Raw genomic sequence first — 17,271 nt, 5'->3', positions numbered from 1 at the left:
CGACCCCATCAACTATAGTCTGCCAGGCTCCTCTGTCCCTACTGGAGTGGGTTGCCATTTCCTTCTCCACAAACCCTGTTTCTGATACTCAGTTGCTGTGTGACTCTGAGCCTCAGTGTTCTTACCAGAAAATAGAATCACGTAGACTTCACAAGATTGTGGAAATGATTAAGTAAGCTAAGGCTGCATGTCAGTTACCCAGAGCAGCTCTTGGCCCGGCAAGAATGCAGTATTTGCTGTAACCATTACCATGGATCGCCACTCATTCAGTCACTCAGTAACCCCTCCTGACACTCTGGTTCTGAGTCAGGCCCTGGGACAATTCCAGCACAGTGGTTCTCACAGTGCAGGCCCCAAACCAGGAGCAGCAGCATCCCCTGGGAAACTGTTAAAAAATGCAGGTTCCTGGGTGCTGCCCCAAATTGGCTGAACCAGGGACTCTGGGGGTAGAGCCTTCTGGGGGATTCTGATGCATATTCAGGTCTGAGAACCATTGTTCTAGTGAGAAGAGGTAGAGAAACAAACATTTAAGCAAAAAAATCGTTGTATTTATGATAGGGACCATGAAGAAATGAGTGAATAAGAGGGAGGTGGGACCAGGAGAAGGTGGCATTTGAGCTGAGACCCAAGGGACAAAGAATTAGCCAGACTAGGGTTAGTCTGACTAATTAGGCAGACTAGGGTAGTGCGTTTCAGGCAGAAAAAATGACCCGTGCAAAGGCCCTGAGGCAGGCCTTCCAAGGAAAAGCAAAGTCAGGGGAGGCGGGCGCGGTGGGTGGGTGAAGACATGGAGAGCCTGGGAGGAGGAGCTGTGATCTGATTACGGATGTGACCGTCCGTCTGGGCCTGACCTGGCTCGTCCAGTGCGGTGCATGTGGAACCACAATCCTCAGACAGCTCAGCCCCTGCAGACCGTACAGTACAAGTTCAGGGTCAGTTTTGTGCCCAGTTCTGCTCAGCACCTGCTGGTCGCAACCCCGGTGCTGATCAGAGGCGACAGCAGGGGGCCAGGCTCTCTTTGTTCTCATCTCAGAGGGCTGGTGGGGACGTCCACAAAAGCCAGAGCTGGTCCCTACAGGGGAAGCAACAAGTGGGCTCTACAGAGGGGCCAAAAGGCAGCCTTCAAGAAAGCAGGAGAGGAGGCTGGATCAGGAACGGCAGGTTAGGCCCCAGATGGGGTGCTGACCTGGGGCTCTGCTTCTCTGGTAGAGCCCTGACTGACACTCCCTCTGTGGCCACCCCATCAGAACCAGCCACCGAGTCACCGTCAGAGCACTCTCCTGTAATTCTCTGCATAAAACTGATCACCGTTTGTTACTTCTTTTGCTTATTGTTTCTCTCTATATATTCTAGAGCAGAGCGTTCCAACAGAACTTTCTGTGATGATGGAAATGACCTAGAAGCCGGGGCTGTTCCCGTAGGGGAGCCGCTAGACACAGGTGGCGATGGATCACCTGAGGAGTGACTAGTGCCATGGAAGAAGTGACATTTTAATTTTATTTCATTTAATGAATATAACTTTAATTTGCCACATGAGTCTTGTGGCTGCCATAATGGATGGCTCAGGTCTAGAACACAACAAAGCCCGTGGCAGCTGGCTCGCCATGCCCACTGCTGTGTCTCTAGTCCCCTGGTGTGACGTTCAATTGTAATTTTGGGGGTGAATGAATGAGCTGTGTCTGCATGAGGGTGATCATGTCAGGTTTTGGTCACCTGCATCAAGAGCCCTAACACAGGGCCATGCTGTTTCCGGGATTCCTGATAACCCTCGAAACAAGACTCTGGAGAATGAACAGGGACTGGAACTCAGCAAACCTGGGGGGCTGCGGGAGGGGCGGCTCGTCCTGCGCCACCCAGCCCAGCCCTCCCAAAGTTAGAAGCAACTGAAACAATCGGGCAATCAAGACAGTGCCTATTCTTTGTTCCAGTGGAGGGAAGGCTCTAGTGGAAGGCGGGGTCCTGGTGGGCTTCATTCAATCCCCAAACTGCAGAGAAACCAGAGAGCATCTGAGGCTGTCCTACTTTGGGGCCACTTTGCCTCCTGTTTGTCTCCTGGCTGCCAGTTCTCTGACCCTCCACCAACCCCTAACCTTTAGGGGAGGAGGAGCTGGGGTGGGTGCTCAAGAAAGCAAGCCCCCAGGACACCTGTCTGCCAGTGGCACCCCTGGGCTCCTCTGACACTCCCTAGCATCTCACTCCGAGCCACCCACCCAATCTGCAGCCAGTGTTTGTTTGAAAACTAGACAAGTGATCCAGGCATCTTCAACTCAAAACCCTGCCATGCAAGCTCCATGCCCTGGTCCACCGTGAGGGCTGGCCTGCCCTCTGTCTGACCCCAGCTCCAACCTCTCTCCCCAGCATTCCCAGTGAGCTGGCCCTACACTGGTCTCTCCACGCCTGGGATGCTCCATGCTCCCTTGTGGAAACAATGCACTTCCACATGATCCTACCATCCCAGAGTCATCAGGAGACCTCCTCCTTCTTCTCCTCCTCCTCCTCCTCTTGGTCTCAGCTCCACGCTGAAGTTCCAAGAGAGTCCTCAAGCCCTGGAACCCAGCACAGTATCAGATGTGTAGTGAGTGCTTGACACATGTACATGAGGGAGGGGTGAGGAAAAGGGAGAAAAGCAAGGTCTTCCTTTATCTTGAACCTGGTTTTTCCCTTAGGAAAGTGAAGACACAAGTGACCATGTATTATTAGGCTGAAAATAATCAAAAAGCCAAGAAACAGCATAGAGAGAAAGAGGAAGCCTCAGAAAAGAGAAAGAAAGCCACAGCAACAGCACTCTGATATCGGAGCCATGCCCCGACCAGGCTTTCCTCTGGTAAGGCAGTTGTGACTCAGGAAAGGAAAGTTCAGAAAGGAAGCCCGTGGTCTTTGTATCCAAGGTTTCAAGCCTTGGGCTGGAGGGAGTTGGGGGGCGGGGGGTGGGAAGAATGGCAAGAACATACTCTTCTAGCAGCAAAATCAGTTTCACCCTAGGACCTCAGGTCTGTAGTGACCACAGCAGCAGGGTATAGCTTGGAAATTTTTTTTAGCCAGGGAAAGGTGGGCCACCACAAGAGAACAATCAAGCCAGTGAAAAGTGGGAAATAGGTTCTAAAGAATCATCAAGGTTGAGGAAGACAGTGGCTCAGAGGGAAGAGAAATCAAAGAGAAACAAAGAATTAGAGAGTGGAGTTAGAAAACAGAAGCCCAGGGTCCCTTTGGAGGAAAAAAAGAGAGAGAGAGAATGGAAAGAGGTGGAGGAAAGTGAGCTGGAGGCAGAGAAAGGCTAGAGGCCCTAATGACAGTAATGGTGGTCATGATGCTGGCGATGATGGTGATCATGGGAACTGAAGCAGGAATGGTGGTGATGGTGGGTGTAGGATGGTGATAATTACTACAATAATAACAGTAAAAGCAACAATGTACTTAACCCAGACCAGGAACTGTGCCCTGCCTGATCATTTCCTGTAATCCACCCAAACAATCAGTGGGGTGGAAATGATCGTCATCTTCACTCTACTTACGAAACTAAGCTCAGAATCAGGAGGTACCGAACTCAAAGTCACCCAGCTGACAGGTCTGTCGGATGCCAGATTCATACTCCAAGCAGACGACTGAGGACTGAGGAGACACTGGAAAGGAAAACACTGAAGGGAAGGGAGGCCTGCCTGATCACTCTTTTTAATATGACAGCTGTCCCCTGTTCCCAGAGGACACTACTGCTCCGCCTTCACCAGCTCAACTTTTCATTTTCTCCACAGCTCTTGGTCTAACACACTTTATAATATACATGCTTGCTGCTGCTGCTGCTAAGTCGCTTCAGTCGTGTCCGACTCTGTGCAACCCCATAGACGGCAGCCCACCAGGCTCCCCCATCCCTGGGATTCTCCAGGCAAGAACACTGGAGTGGGTTGCCATTTCCTTCTCCAATGCATCAAAGTGAAAAGTAAAAGTGAAGTCACTTAGTCGTGTCCGACTCTTAGCGACCCCATGGACTGCAGCCTACCAGGTTCCTCCCACCATGGGATTTTCCAGGCAAGAGTACTAGAGTGGGTTGCCAATGCCTTCTCCAATATATAAATGCTTATTATGATATAATTTATTGCCTGTCTCCCCCCACTAGAATGTAAACTCCACGAAGACATATATCTAAGCACGTGTTTTCAGAGAGTGCCTGGCATACTTGAAGCATTGATAAATTCTGTTAAATGAGCGAATGAACGCTTTCTGGTTTCAGGTCACAGCTGATATGATAAGGAAAGGTTAAGACATCCTGGCTTCGGGGTTCTTGGAGCTTGTTGAAAGGAGGATTGAGTATTCTTTGGTGTCAGACAAAAGCTGATCTAACAAACCGTGAGAAGAGATGAAAGGGTTAAGCTTTCCTATCTTTGGGGTTCCTTGGGAACCCGGAAATAAGAAGAGCCCCAGAACCCAAGAAGAAAACTGAGATTAGAGTTAACAACCCTAAAATCAAGCTGCCCCTATACTCTGAGACAGAGGCAGAGATTACACTCATTCCTGGCCAGACAGAAAGCTCCCTTGTCTCCACAAGCTTGGTTTCCAGATGGGTTTCTCAACACAACTTTTATTCCTTCAGTCATTCAACAAACACACATTGAGTCCCCACTACACACCAGAATTTTAAATATCTGACTTCATTGACTGTTGGAGGCTCCAGCTTTCTGGCTGAGACATCGGGATACCAAAGATGACGACCCTCAAGAAACAAGAATCTGGTGGGAAAGACTCACGTGTGTTTGTGTGTGTGTGTGTGTGTGTGTGTGTGTTTTCCTTTAGTTTTGGATACATTTTTGGTTAAGGTGAAGGGCGGGGGAAATGGCAGGAACCATCCAGCTCCCCAGAGAGTTTGAAGCCTCAAGGAACCAATGGTAATTTCTGAGAGAAGAGAACGTAAAGCAAGGATTGTTGAAGGGTGGCTCACTGCTTCCCCCTGGTGGAGATGAGTAGCAAGCACATCAGGTGGTCTTCCCAAACTTCCTTCACCACAGGCAGGTAACCTGGGCCAGCTGCCAGCAACAGAGGGGTGAAGGGCACGCAGCCAACCGCATCTGCTTCAGAGAGGTAACGGTCAGATGAGGGCGCGAGTCAAGGACACTGGAAGTCACTATTAGACATGGTCAGTCGGTGGTAGAATTATTCAGTCATCCATTCATTCAATAAGGTGCGGAAGCTTAGAGGCAGGACCTGGCTGTGAGGATAAGCAGGGATTCATCAGGAGGACAAAGGGGAATGGAATTCTAGCCAGAGGGGTGGGTTTTGAGATGGGAAATCCATGTCTGATCTAGGAAACCCTAAGTAACTAATAGATTAATTGGGTATTTAGTGTTCTTGCCTGGAGAATCCCAGGGACGGGGGAGCCTGGTGGGCTGCCGTCTATGGTGTCGCACAGAGTCGGACACAACTGAAGAGACTTAGCAGCAGCAGCAGCAGCAGGACTTGTGGGGGGAAATGTGAACAGTGGGCCTCCAGAAGAGAGCAGGAATCTGAGGAGACTGGCATCCATAAGAGAGCCTGTACGTGCAGGCACTGGGGAGTTTTCCTGTGCTACATGAGGGTGGAAGGTATATTGAGATATTTACTGAGTCCCTCCTACGGGTTAGCTATATAGCTAGGAATAAAATTGTGAACAAAAACAGGTACGACCCCTGTTCTCTCGCAGCTTTAAGTCTACTAAGGAAGAGAGGCATTCATTTAGGAAAAAAACACTCTTTAAAAAAGTTTAAATTAAAATGTGAAAGGTGGCACCATAACATCGATGAAGGGCAGAAGTAAAGTATAATACTGATATTAAGGAGACTCAGGGACTTCCTCAGCGCTCCGGGGGTTAAGACTCTGCCTTCCAATGCAGCAGGCATGGGTTCCATCCTTGGTGGCGTAACTAAGATCCCACGTGCCACAAGGTGCAGCAAGAGAGAGAGAGACTCAGAGCTGAGTGGACAGCGCTTTACTGCACTGAGGTTCTCCCCAGGCTGACCTTGGTGCTGGAAGAATCTGGGCATGAGCACAGCCCTTAGAGGACCCAGTGGCTCAAAGGGTGGCATCAGAGGTAGGGCATCGTTGAAGGAACCTTAGCTGCCTGGGAAGGGTTGGTGGAGGCAGGAGGATCAATAAGATCAATATTTTTTCGAACTGTGGCTTAAAGTCCAAAGTGGGGTGTGAGATCAAAGTGGTGGGTCATCACCAGCATTCAGTAAATGATATGGAATACACCAGAAAAGAGTGTGTAAAATACCATGCACAGTACCATGCACGAATGAGTACTATTTCATGAAACTCCGTTTACTTGTGTATGTGAATGTGTACGTGTGTCTTTGTGTATTTGCGTGTGTGTAAAGGGTTGCAACATAAGTCATATTTGTTCCTATGCATCTTGATCAAAAAATTTTGGAAAACACCAGATTAGAGGCCTTCTCAAGTCTCAGCCAGCCCAGGGTGTAACAGAGGGTGATGGTCCAGCCCATGGCAAAGTGACATAAACCCCTTTCTCAGGAGAAACTGGGGTCCAGCTCACTTATAAGGACCTTTTCAAACTCAGCAGCACAGTTCTGAAGAGAAAATATTAACTCTGAAAACCATTAAGAACCTAACCTCAAATGCTCACTTTCATACATTGTAGGGGGGCAGGGGTGGGAGAGAAGCAAAAATTGGCACAAATTTTGGGGAGGTCATGTGGCAAGGTTCACCAGAAGTTTTAAAATATGTACATACTTTGCTGGAACCCCACTCGTATGAATTCACACTACAGGGATCACCAAGGATGTATCTAAAGTTAACACTCAAAACTGTTCACTGCAGCAATGTTTATCTAGGAGAAAAAAACAGACACAACATACATTTCTAGAACTAGGAGGTGGGTGAAATGAACGGTGGCAGAATTCAGGCATTAAAAATGAGCAGCAAATGCATTATTGACAGAGGAAGATGTTTGTGATATAATGCTGCAATTAGGTGCAATTTTTTAAGGGTGAGAAAACTGCCAGCTGCTTCTCACAGCAGGGGGAGAGAAGTCACCTTGAAGCAGGTTTTGTCTGCGCTGAGTGCCTTTCTTAACTATGCAAATATTAGGTGAGTCAATAGCATTGTGCTAGAGTGAAGAATAACATGACCTTTATAGTTAGTCAACCAGGGATAATTGTGCACCCTCCCTGGAACATTTAGAAACATCTAGAGAGGTTTCTGTTTGTCGTGACAGGGGGTGTTACTGGTGTCTAGTGGACAGAGGCCAGGAATGCCACCAAATATCCTTCAAGGCAAGACAGCCCCCAACTCAGGGCTACCTGATGATGACTGTAGCCATCGTTAGAATCCACTAGCAAGAAAGAACACAAAAAGGCATCTGTGGGGGAGCTGGCCCAATGACCTGTTTCAAATATGTTCTATTCTGTCCACTTCCATATACCGAGCCATGCTGGCACGTATAGTCATTCCATAAATACTCGTTAAATGTTGCATGTTGAATCCATCGAGGGCACCTATGAACATCCACCTGACTGTGCCAGACTAGTGCCCAGCAGTGACCTCTTGTGGCAGGAACTGAAACAACAGCGCAGGTGGACCAATAATGCTTTTCTTTGGTTGATGTTTGCAGAGCTGATCTCTTAGGACTGAAAAGGCCCCGGAAATTGTGGGAAAATCATGAGACTAGAGGAAAGCCGGAAGTCTCAGTCAGGACGATTTTTGGTGTCTTGTTAATCAGGGCAAACAGAGATTTGAGCAATTAATGAGAAATAGCAAAGGAAGATGACAATATATTTGGACCTCAAACTGATAAAACAAGTGAGAGCTTATTTTGCTGGGTGAAAAGAGTAGGTTTCAAAGTCATATGTATGGCTAGCCCTAGTTTTATGGTTTTATCATTGACCATTTAAAGACACTGCATCCATACCCATTTGTCAGGAAGAATCACACCAAAAACCATACCAAAACGGTAACAGTAGAGGGTGGGGACTTGGGGCTGTTATTTTATCTATTTTTTTCAACTTATTTTCAATGAATTTATATTATTTATGTAAGAAAATAAGTTAGGTGCTGAGCCTAAATACAAAGGCACGTCACAATGTCTAAAGTAAAAAGACCCCTCGACTTTCACACACGTCCAATTTCCGTATCTGGACCTTAATTATCCAGAACCAAATGCCGTACGACCTCAGAAGAGTGGGCAAGAGCAGCTGCCCTGACCACTTCTGGCTCCAAACCCCAGGCCCCTTTCCTCTGCTCATGAGCGGCACACAGCATCCAGAACCGACTCCGCCTCAACCCGGCCTGCAGGTGCGGGAACAGGAACCCGAGGGAACGCCGGCGCACATTGGGGACCAGCGTCCATCCCCATGGGTCTGCTCACCTGACATATGGACGTTCCGGAGGCAGGAGAGGGAGGCATTGAGGCGGGCACACTCCTCCCGGTTGGCCCCGTATTTCTCCACGGTCTCACACACCTGCTCATCTGTCATCTCCAAGAGGTCCTCCAGACTCAGCTGGCCCGGGGTGATCTCCTAGAGGAGGGAAGAGACAGAAGGGTAACAGACCCGAAGCGCCCTGAGAGGAGGCCTCCATGCCGCCCTCTAGTGGTACCTAGAGGAACGCCAGGCTCTGGGTGGACGTCTGCTTGGGATTGCTGTCTTGGAGTCAGACAGGCCTGGATCTAAATCTCAGCCTTGCCACTCGGTAGCTAGATGACCCTGGGCAAATAACTTAACCTCTCTGAGCCTCACTTTGCTCACCCGTAAAATGGGAATCTTAAGCTCATGAGCTTTGTAAGGTAGCACATATGCTCATATGCTATGTATCCACACCGTTAGAGAGCTCTGTAAATGGTGGCCGTTAATTACCTGTCTGTCTCCCCATGTAGCCCCTAAACTCCTTATGGGCAAGGCTCCAGTCTACTCATCTTGGAGGGTTCTCCATGCCTCCTGCCCAGCTTGGACTGCACTGACTTGCTACAAACCCAGGGTAACCTCAGAGCAGAGCAAACCGGACAGCCCCAGTCTCCTGATGGCTGGTCTCCATTCCCTGCTTCTTTTTTTCCAAGCCACACACATTCTAGGGTTCAGATTGGGGGGTCAGGAGCCCTAAGGGGAAATGGGGGCTGGAACCCTGTGGGTGGTTCAGTTGCTGTCAGTGAAACAGGATTTGTGTCTGAGCCCGACTAGAGGCATGATTTTGCAACCTAAGACAAAGTGGAGCATTGCATGGAGTGGGGGAAAAGGACACCTCTGAAGACATGGGCTGGGAAAAGAAAAGGAAGATTCCCGAATATAAATGTGTGGGTCAGATGTCCCTTCACCACTGTCAGCAACCACTCCCCTCCCCCAAACCGTGTGTCTCTATACACTACAGAGCGGACACACCTCGAAATTTGTCAATTTCTATGTTTATGTATTCAAAAAAACTAGACTTCACATTATAGCACTTAATGATAACCAGTGTTTTTACGTATTATTTTTATTTTGAAAAAAAGAGTTTTAGATATCAAAGGATGGCGATTCTGAGGCACTACCGTGGAGTAGTTCTGCCCTCTTGTGGCCATATCTATGTATTACAACAGAAAGATGAAAACCGCATCGGCACAAAAAATTCTATTTAAAAAAAAAAAGCTGCCAGGCAAAAGGTGAAACCCAGTCAGTGCCTTTCCAACTCACTAGGTCAGGGGTGGAGAGAACAGTAATGAGTCACATAGGAGCTTTCTTAAATAGGGACTGTTACAGGGGTAGCGCCACTTTAAGAAAAGTGATGGACCAGGATCTGGAATTACTGATATAAAACGAGATACATTTAGAAGGGATGATTCACAACATAAAAGAATTCTCCACTTTGCTGCAAGAGTCACTTGCGTGTTTTAATCTTATTATGTATCCTCCAAAATACTCAATTTACACTAAAGTTTATAGCTCACATCCACACATCACAAAAGGAAAAATGACAGAAAAAAAATGCAGAAGGCTTTAACATGCTTGAGCCAAAAGAGGAGAAGCATTTCTGTTGGATATAATAATAATAAATGAAATAGATGTAACAGCACTTTAAGTGCTTTTCGTGGATTTTCTTTCAAGGTCACAAAGACCACATAAAGCAGGTACTTCTACCATCATCACCAGTCTGTACATAGGAGACTAGAATTCAGAAAAGTTAGACCACTACCCAGGGTCACACGGTGAGTAAGTTTGAACCCAGACCGTCTCTTCTGGGAGATTTCTCTAAAGTGCCTGTTCCTCCGCAGAAGGTGGCCCTCTTGTGGACATATGCGGGAGTTGCAGAGAGAGAGCTGGAAACCCAGCTCTGTCCACAACGCCTGGTGGATGGCCTTGGACTTCGTTTATTCCAAAAAACTAAGGTGAGAGCCTGAGCTCAAGCACCTGCAGCCCAGGTAAACGTAAATGAGCAAAGCTGCAAACTCGCCTGCGGTTTCCTAAGGGGCAGACTGACACCAGACAAATTCAGTTCTGTGTGTCAGCAATTCCGATTTTTCAAGAGAAGTCGAAGACCTGGGTTTTTAATGCAAACTCTTTCAACTTTTACATATGGGCTCAAAAATAATTTTTCAGACAAAAATGTCTGTGCATCAGATACAAGATAAGACAGAGGGCCTCTAGTTTTCAACCCCTGAAGATTAGTCTCCGTCTTACTCGCCTCACTTGATAAATGGTCCCAAAAGCCTCTGAAAAGTGTATACAGGGTCAAGCAAATAAAATGTACTGCTTAAACTTTTATGAGACCTTTCATTTGAAGGATATTCACAAGAAACCACCATCCTGGGAACGACACCGAGAAACACGGACGCATACGCCATCTGGTGCGCAGGCGCAAGATGGGGTCGGGGGGGATGGAGGGGACGGGGAAACGTGGGAGGGTCCTGCGTCCCCAGTTCAGGACTGTTAGATGCGGTGGGTCAGGCAAGATTACATTGAGGACGAGGTCTAAAAAAGACAAAAGGCAGAAGAGGATCTTTCAGGCCTCTCCGAGAAGAAAGCAGGGAGTGCTTTGAGAAAGGGCACTTGGCCCTGCAGGCAAGGGGCACACCCAGCACCCCCTCTCCCCAGCTCAGAAAGGCCCCCACATCAGGAAAACAAGGAGAAAGCACCGTGCTTCCCACCTCACCCTCTGGAGTCTGTCTGAGCTGGCTTTTCCTGCTAGCCCCTCCCACTCACTAGCAGGGCAAGTCCCTCCATCTCCCAGCCTCAGTTCCTTGCTCTGGACAATGGGGTAACAGTCAGACCAACCTCAAAGGTCATCGTGAGGGTCTGAACACTCTCCAGAGCTGAGATCCTGCATGTAAAGCCCTCAACACTATGCCTGGCCCTGAAGATTCAATGAATGTAGAAAGGTTCCACGCAGTCAGTGATAACAGTGGGGACCCAAGATCCCGGAGGGTAAGGAAATCTCACCACCCTTGAAACCTTAAGGATGTGGCCCACCCTGGAGGGTGGACATAAGACAACCGGTGTTTTGGTTTTGTCACTGGAAAACCCATTACTTCCTAAGTTTTCAACAACAGCAATGACAATAATAATAATAATAATAGTAAGTTGACATTTCCTGGGTACAATTAGGTCTCAGACTATGGTCTGAACAGTTTACACAGATTCTCATTTTATCACACCAGCTACTTAAGAAGAGGAGACAATCATTACCCCATTTAACAGAAGAGAAAACTAATGTCTTAAGACCGTGCTGCCTGGTACAGTGGCCACTGGCCTCATTAATGAACATTAAATACAATTAAAAATTCAGTTCCTGTCACGTGCACTGAGCACAGTTCCAGTGCTCAGTAGCTTAAATCTGGCTGGTGGCCACTGCATCAGGCAGCATAGATTTGAAATATTTCCATCATAGTGGAACATTCTGCTGGACAGCACCAATCTAAGAGGTAAAATGATTTGACCCAAGTCACCAAGCGAGTCCTTAAGTGGCAGAGTTGAAAGAGGGTCTACCTGACTCTAGAACCACACCCTTTCTTTTTTTGGCTACACTGTGTGGCATGTGGGCGCTTAGTTTCCTGACCAGGGATTGAACCTGTGCCCTCTGCTGTGGAAGCCTGGATCCCTAACCACTGAACCACCAAGGAAGTCCCTAGGAACACCCTCTTACTGACTTCATTCATTCAGAGCATCAGAGATGCTCTGTATTTTCATCCCACACATATTCAAGTCCTACTATGTGCCAGACACAGCCAAAACCCCACTGCCTGAGGGGGCTGGCTACCAGCCGGTAAGGGGCATGGGGCAGGGGTCGCCTCTGGTCACCTCAAGGACTTCTTTCCGTACATCGACGATCCGGAACCAGTGCCGGAGCTGGGGGAAGCCGTCCAGCTCAGCGTTGCGTTCCTGCAGGGCGACCTTCTTTTTGCAGGACAGCTGCCGGCTGAAGTACTTCACCAGCTTGCTCTGCAGAGAGACACAGAGAACAGAGGACACGTCTCAGTATTGCCACAGGAGGACAGGCAAGTACCTCCCCAGCGTTCCCTCCCACCCAACTCCATCCAACTCTATTTTAAAGACCCATTCAACTGCAGTGAGACCCAGTTTCCACTCATGACCCAACTGTGTTGGCAAAGATGGGCACACAGGCAGGTTCCAATATTTTGCCAGGGAGCGAGGCATGTAAAGTTCCAGCGTAGTGGGGATGTGGGACTTGGGCTGTATCCATCCATGTCTCCACTGCACAAAGGTCTCCTTTGACCTTCATAGTTGCACTTCTAGGAACTTCTCTCTCAGACCCCCCCCATCCTATGGCAAATGACTGGAAAAGGATATTTCCTACACATCTGTTTGCAATGGTGAAAGATTGCAAACACGCCAAGGGGCCATATGTAGGATACTCTTCATAAATGAGGATACAGGCCCACAAGGAGCTCCATGCAGCTGTAGAATAAAGCAAGGAAGCGTGCTATTGTACTGAGACAAGATGCGCTGATAAATAAAAAAAAAATACTCTCTCATTCATGTGGGAAATTTTACATTTGTAGATCTCTGTAAATGCAGACACTCTCTGGAAGGATCTCTAATCTTCCAGGGAAGGGAAGAGGGAGGGTGGGTAGCAGACGTGAGAGGAACCTTTGTTTAACTCGCTGTGTATTATTTCAATCTTAAGACACATGCAGATATTCACAAATTAACAAATACTTTTAAAATGAGATGGACCCCGGTACTTCCCTGGTGGTTCAGTGGTTAAGACTCCATGATTCCACTGTAGAGGGACCCGGGTTCCATCCCTGGTTGGGGAACTAAAATCCTGCATGCCCCTCGGTGCAACCAAAAAAATAAATTTTAAAAATAAAATGAGATGGACCTGAACTCATGCTTCTAGAGGGATGCCATGGCTTGAAAAAGGCAAGTTTTTTTACTGCCTATTTTGTAAAATCTAACAACATTAACAAAAGAAAGGCAATAGGCATGTATGAGCAGAGAATAAAGTGTGCAAGACACACCCCCCAGCCTGCTAAGTTGAGATGGGGAGGTCCTATAGATGGGGTGACAAAAAATGGCTTTGCATTTCTCTATATATTTTTGCTTTGTTTCAATAGTTACCCAAAGTATATTATCATCTTTGTGATATAAAATCTATTTAATAAAGATAATTCAATGAAAAAAAAATCTTTAGGTATATAAATGCCTTTGACATTTCAAAGCACCTGTCAACCAATATTTATCAAGAAGACAGTCCTGGAATTCTGTTGTTGTTTAGTCACCAAGTCGTGTCCGACTCTTTGTGATCCTATGGACTGTAGCCCGCCAGACTCTGCTGTCCATGGAATTCTCCAGGCAAGAATACTAGAGTAGGTTGCCATTTCCTTCTCCAGGGGATCTTCTGGACCCAGAGATCGAACCCACATCTCCTACATTGGCAGGTGGATTCTTTACCACTGAGCCACCAGAGAAGCCCCCTGGAATTCTAGGATCACATAATTTGGAGCAAGGAATAACAGGAGTGGGCGTGTGTTTCTGTTCAGCTGGTGAGCGCTGCCCCTCTTTTGGTAAAGACCGTTTGAGTCTCTTTTGGGGGGAACCTTCCTTCTTTGGCTCCCAGTTCACATGGTTGAGAGGAGGCTGGCCTCACCCACCCACCACACCTGGGCTGCAGGGCGGGCTGGTGACCCAGGCCTGGCCAGAGCACTGGGATCAGGGATAATAAGCGAGCTGTGCTGGGCCACGGAAAAGCCTCCCCAGGCTCCCTTCACAAGCACTCAGAAGACAGCCCTCACTCTCCTCTAGAACTGTCAGGAGGGTGCCAGAGACACCAGGAGCTGCCAGGGCATTCCTGCCGCCTGACACTGAAGCGCATTGGAAGAAATCAGAAAAGTGTTTTTTAAGCTAACATTAATTTTATTCACCTTACTAACAAAGAGAAAGTTGCCATTCTTGACAAGCCCACATTCCATTGCAATAACAGGCACCATAATCACATTAATAAGCCAATGTACCTAGAATACCTGTCATTTGGAATCTCAGTTTCGAGTGTTAAAATAGAAAACGTCCAAAAGAATGTTTTTCTTCTCTAACTTATTTCTGAATGAATAGGGTCTGACCTACTGAGAACTCAGAGCCAGGCTCTCAGCCGAGACATCTATAGAACATTCCTGTCTGTCTTTTGTTTTATTCTATGACTGGTTTAACAGTTATCTTTACACGGGTACAGAAAACCACACAGAATAAAAAAAAAAAAACACTCTGACACATCCCCATGTTTCCTGGAATACTTCCTTACTTTCTGGCACAACAAAGTTTTCCAGGTTCATCATCTTCTTTTCCTGCCCCAACCCTGGAATCAGTCATTTCTCCAGAGTCTTGCTTGGTTCCTCGTGGTATTCAGAAACCAAGGTGTGGGTACTTGGTGAGATCATTGACATTTCCAGTCCCCTCCGTAGACAGCCTAGGCACCACAGGTATGTGCAATGCACGTATGAATATGCAGACACATAAATATCATAAATCTGCACTTGTATTGATTTTGCTATCTCTATGTGTAGCTGACTGACGCCTCTAATCCCAGTCAACACCACAGGGCTTCCTCTAGCGTTTCCCCTCCCCACATTTGTATCACTCTTCTCAGAGAGTGAGGAGAAACAGTCCCCAATACATTTCTTGGCTCCATCTGCTGAATTTAGTTAATTCCCCAACTCCACCAGGCTACTGCCCTGCGTGGGCGCTGCCCTAGGGAACCCTGACCCCTGCGGGGCTGCCTTCTCACCCTAGTTCTGCTGCCTGCTTTGTTGTTGCTGCTGTTTTTGAAATTGAAGTATACTTGATTTTCCACGTTGTGTTCATTTCTCCTGTACAGCAAAGTAATTCCCTTAAGACGTGTATTCATGGAGCTTCCCTGATGATTCAGAGCTAAAGAATCTGCCTGCCAATGCAGAAGACACGGGTTCGATCCCTGGGTCTGGGAGGATCCCCTGGAGGAGGGGATGGCAACCCACTCCAGTATTCTTGCCTGGAGAATACCATGGACAGAGGAGCCTGGCGGGCTACAGTCCACGGGGTCGCAGAGAGTCATGACTTAGCAACTGAGCATGCATGCACCCAGGCTACATATATACACACGCACACATATGTATATGTTCTTTTTTCCATTCTTTTCCATTACAGTGTATTACAGGGTACTGAGTATTTTGGCATGTCCCTGTGTCCTACTATACGGCACTGTTGGTTTTCTGTTTCTATATATAACAGTTGCGTGTGCTAGTCCCACACTCCCAGTTTGCCCCTCCCTGCCCCACCCTCCCCTCTTTGGCAAAACCGCAAGTCTGTTCTCCATGTCTGCTTCTGTTTTGTAGATAAGTTCACTTCTGTCATACTTTAGATTCCATATATAAGTGGTATCATACGGTATTTGTCTTCCCCTTTCTCACTTACTTCGCTTGGTATGATCATCTCTAGGTCCATCCACGCTGTTGCAAATGACATTATTCATTCTTTTTTGTAGCCAGCAATATCCCATTGTATGCGTGTACCACATCTTCCTTACCCGTTCATCTGTCAGTGGACGCTTAGGTTGCTGCCACGTTCTGGCCCTTGTACAGAGTGCAGCTATGAACACAGGGGCGTGTGTATCTTTTTTAGTTAGAGGTTCGTCCGGATACATGCCCGGGAGTGGGACTGCAAGATCGTGTGGCCTGCCTTGCTGTTGTTTGTGGCATGCTGATGTTGCTGTTTAAGGTCTTGACATGTGCCAGTGGATTCTCAAATCCCAAATTCAGGCCCCATCCCCAACTGTGCTTTGGTTTCACACTTGGAGAAGTGGATGTTAGTGAGGTTGACTTAATCTCAGTCTCAAAATGGCCAAAACGGTTCTTTCACTGGCCACATGTAGCTAACTGAACCTCTGGGGTATGGCTAGTGTGACTGAGGAATGAAACTTTAAATTTAATTTAAATTTGAAAATGGAAGTCAAGTACAGTATTTTTCTGTTAAACATAATTTTATTGTTATGATAGAGCTGCATTTTATTTTAACCTTGAAATTTTAGTGTCTGAATTGAGGTATGCTATAAGTGTAAAATACACACTATCGAAGACTTGATAGGAAAAAAATAACATAAAATATTTCATTAATATTTCTACATGGATCACATGTTTCAATGATATTTTGGATACACGGGGTTAGATAAAATGTATTATTAAAATGAGTTTCATCTGTTTATTAATGTGGCTACTAGAAGATTTTAAATTATATGTCTGGCTCACATCTGTCACTCTCATTATAGTTCTAATGGACAATGCTGCACTAGGGTTTCATCCTGAAGAAATAATTAAGGGTATTCATGAGGTCTTGCTCCAAGTGGATAATAGACATGAAAGATTGGAAACCTTCCAACTCTTCAATGATAGAAGTCTATGTAAATAAATTACAACGTATTCATACAATGCCATACCATTAAGATAATGTATTAAATATGTATGTGTAACATCTGCAATGTATAAATAATATATTAAAAGATTTATAAAACTATATGGGTATCAGATCAGATCAGATCAGTCACTCAGTCGTGTCCAACTCCTTGTGACCCCATGAATCGCAGCAGCCAGGCCTCCCTGTCCATCACCAACTCCCGGAGTTCACTGAGACTCACGTCCATCAGGTCAGTGATGCCATCCAGCCATCTCATCCTCTGTCGGCCCCTTCTCCTCCTGCCCCCAATCCCTCCCAGCATCAGAGTCTTTTCCAATGAGTCAATTCTTCACATGAGGTGGCCAAAGTACTGGAGTTTCAGCTTTAGCATCATTCCTTCCAAAGAAATCCCAGGGCTGATCTCCTTCAGAATGCACTG

The 17,271-nt window shown here is 46.9% G+C and overlaps 1 protein-coding gene across 4 annotated transcripts in view; it reads right to left on the bottom strand.

The window, feature by feature from the left end:
* The window catches only part of KSR2 (kinase suppressor of ras 2), a 485,548-nt gene that overhangs the window by 347,748 nt on the left and 120,529 nt on the right, over positions 1–17,271 (bottom strand). For all 4 annotated transcript variants that reach the window (XM_061384873.1, XM_061384871.1, XM_061384874.1 and 1 more), the window contains 2 exons: positions 12,249–12,389; positions 8,351–8,501 (listed from right to left, as the gene is read on the bottom strand). In XM_061384873.1, coding sequence (XP_061240857.1) covers positions 8,351–8,459 — 109 coding nt within the window. In that variant the 5' untranslated portion in view covers positions 8,460–8,501; positions 12,249–12,389. The remainder of the gene's footprint in view (positions 1–8,350; positions 8,502–12,248; positions 12,390–17,271) is intronic.

The sequence above is a fragment of the Bos javanicus genome, chromosome 17 (genome assembly GCF_032452875.1).
Source record: "Bos javanicus breed banteng chromosome 17, ARS-OSU_banteng_1.0, whole genome shotgun sequence".
NCBI lineage: Eukaryota > Metazoa > Chordata > Mammalia > Artiodactyla > Bovidae > Bos > Bos javanicus.
Note: the sequence above shows the minus strand (reverse complement) of the source record. Positions and strands in the feature narration are given on the sequence as shown.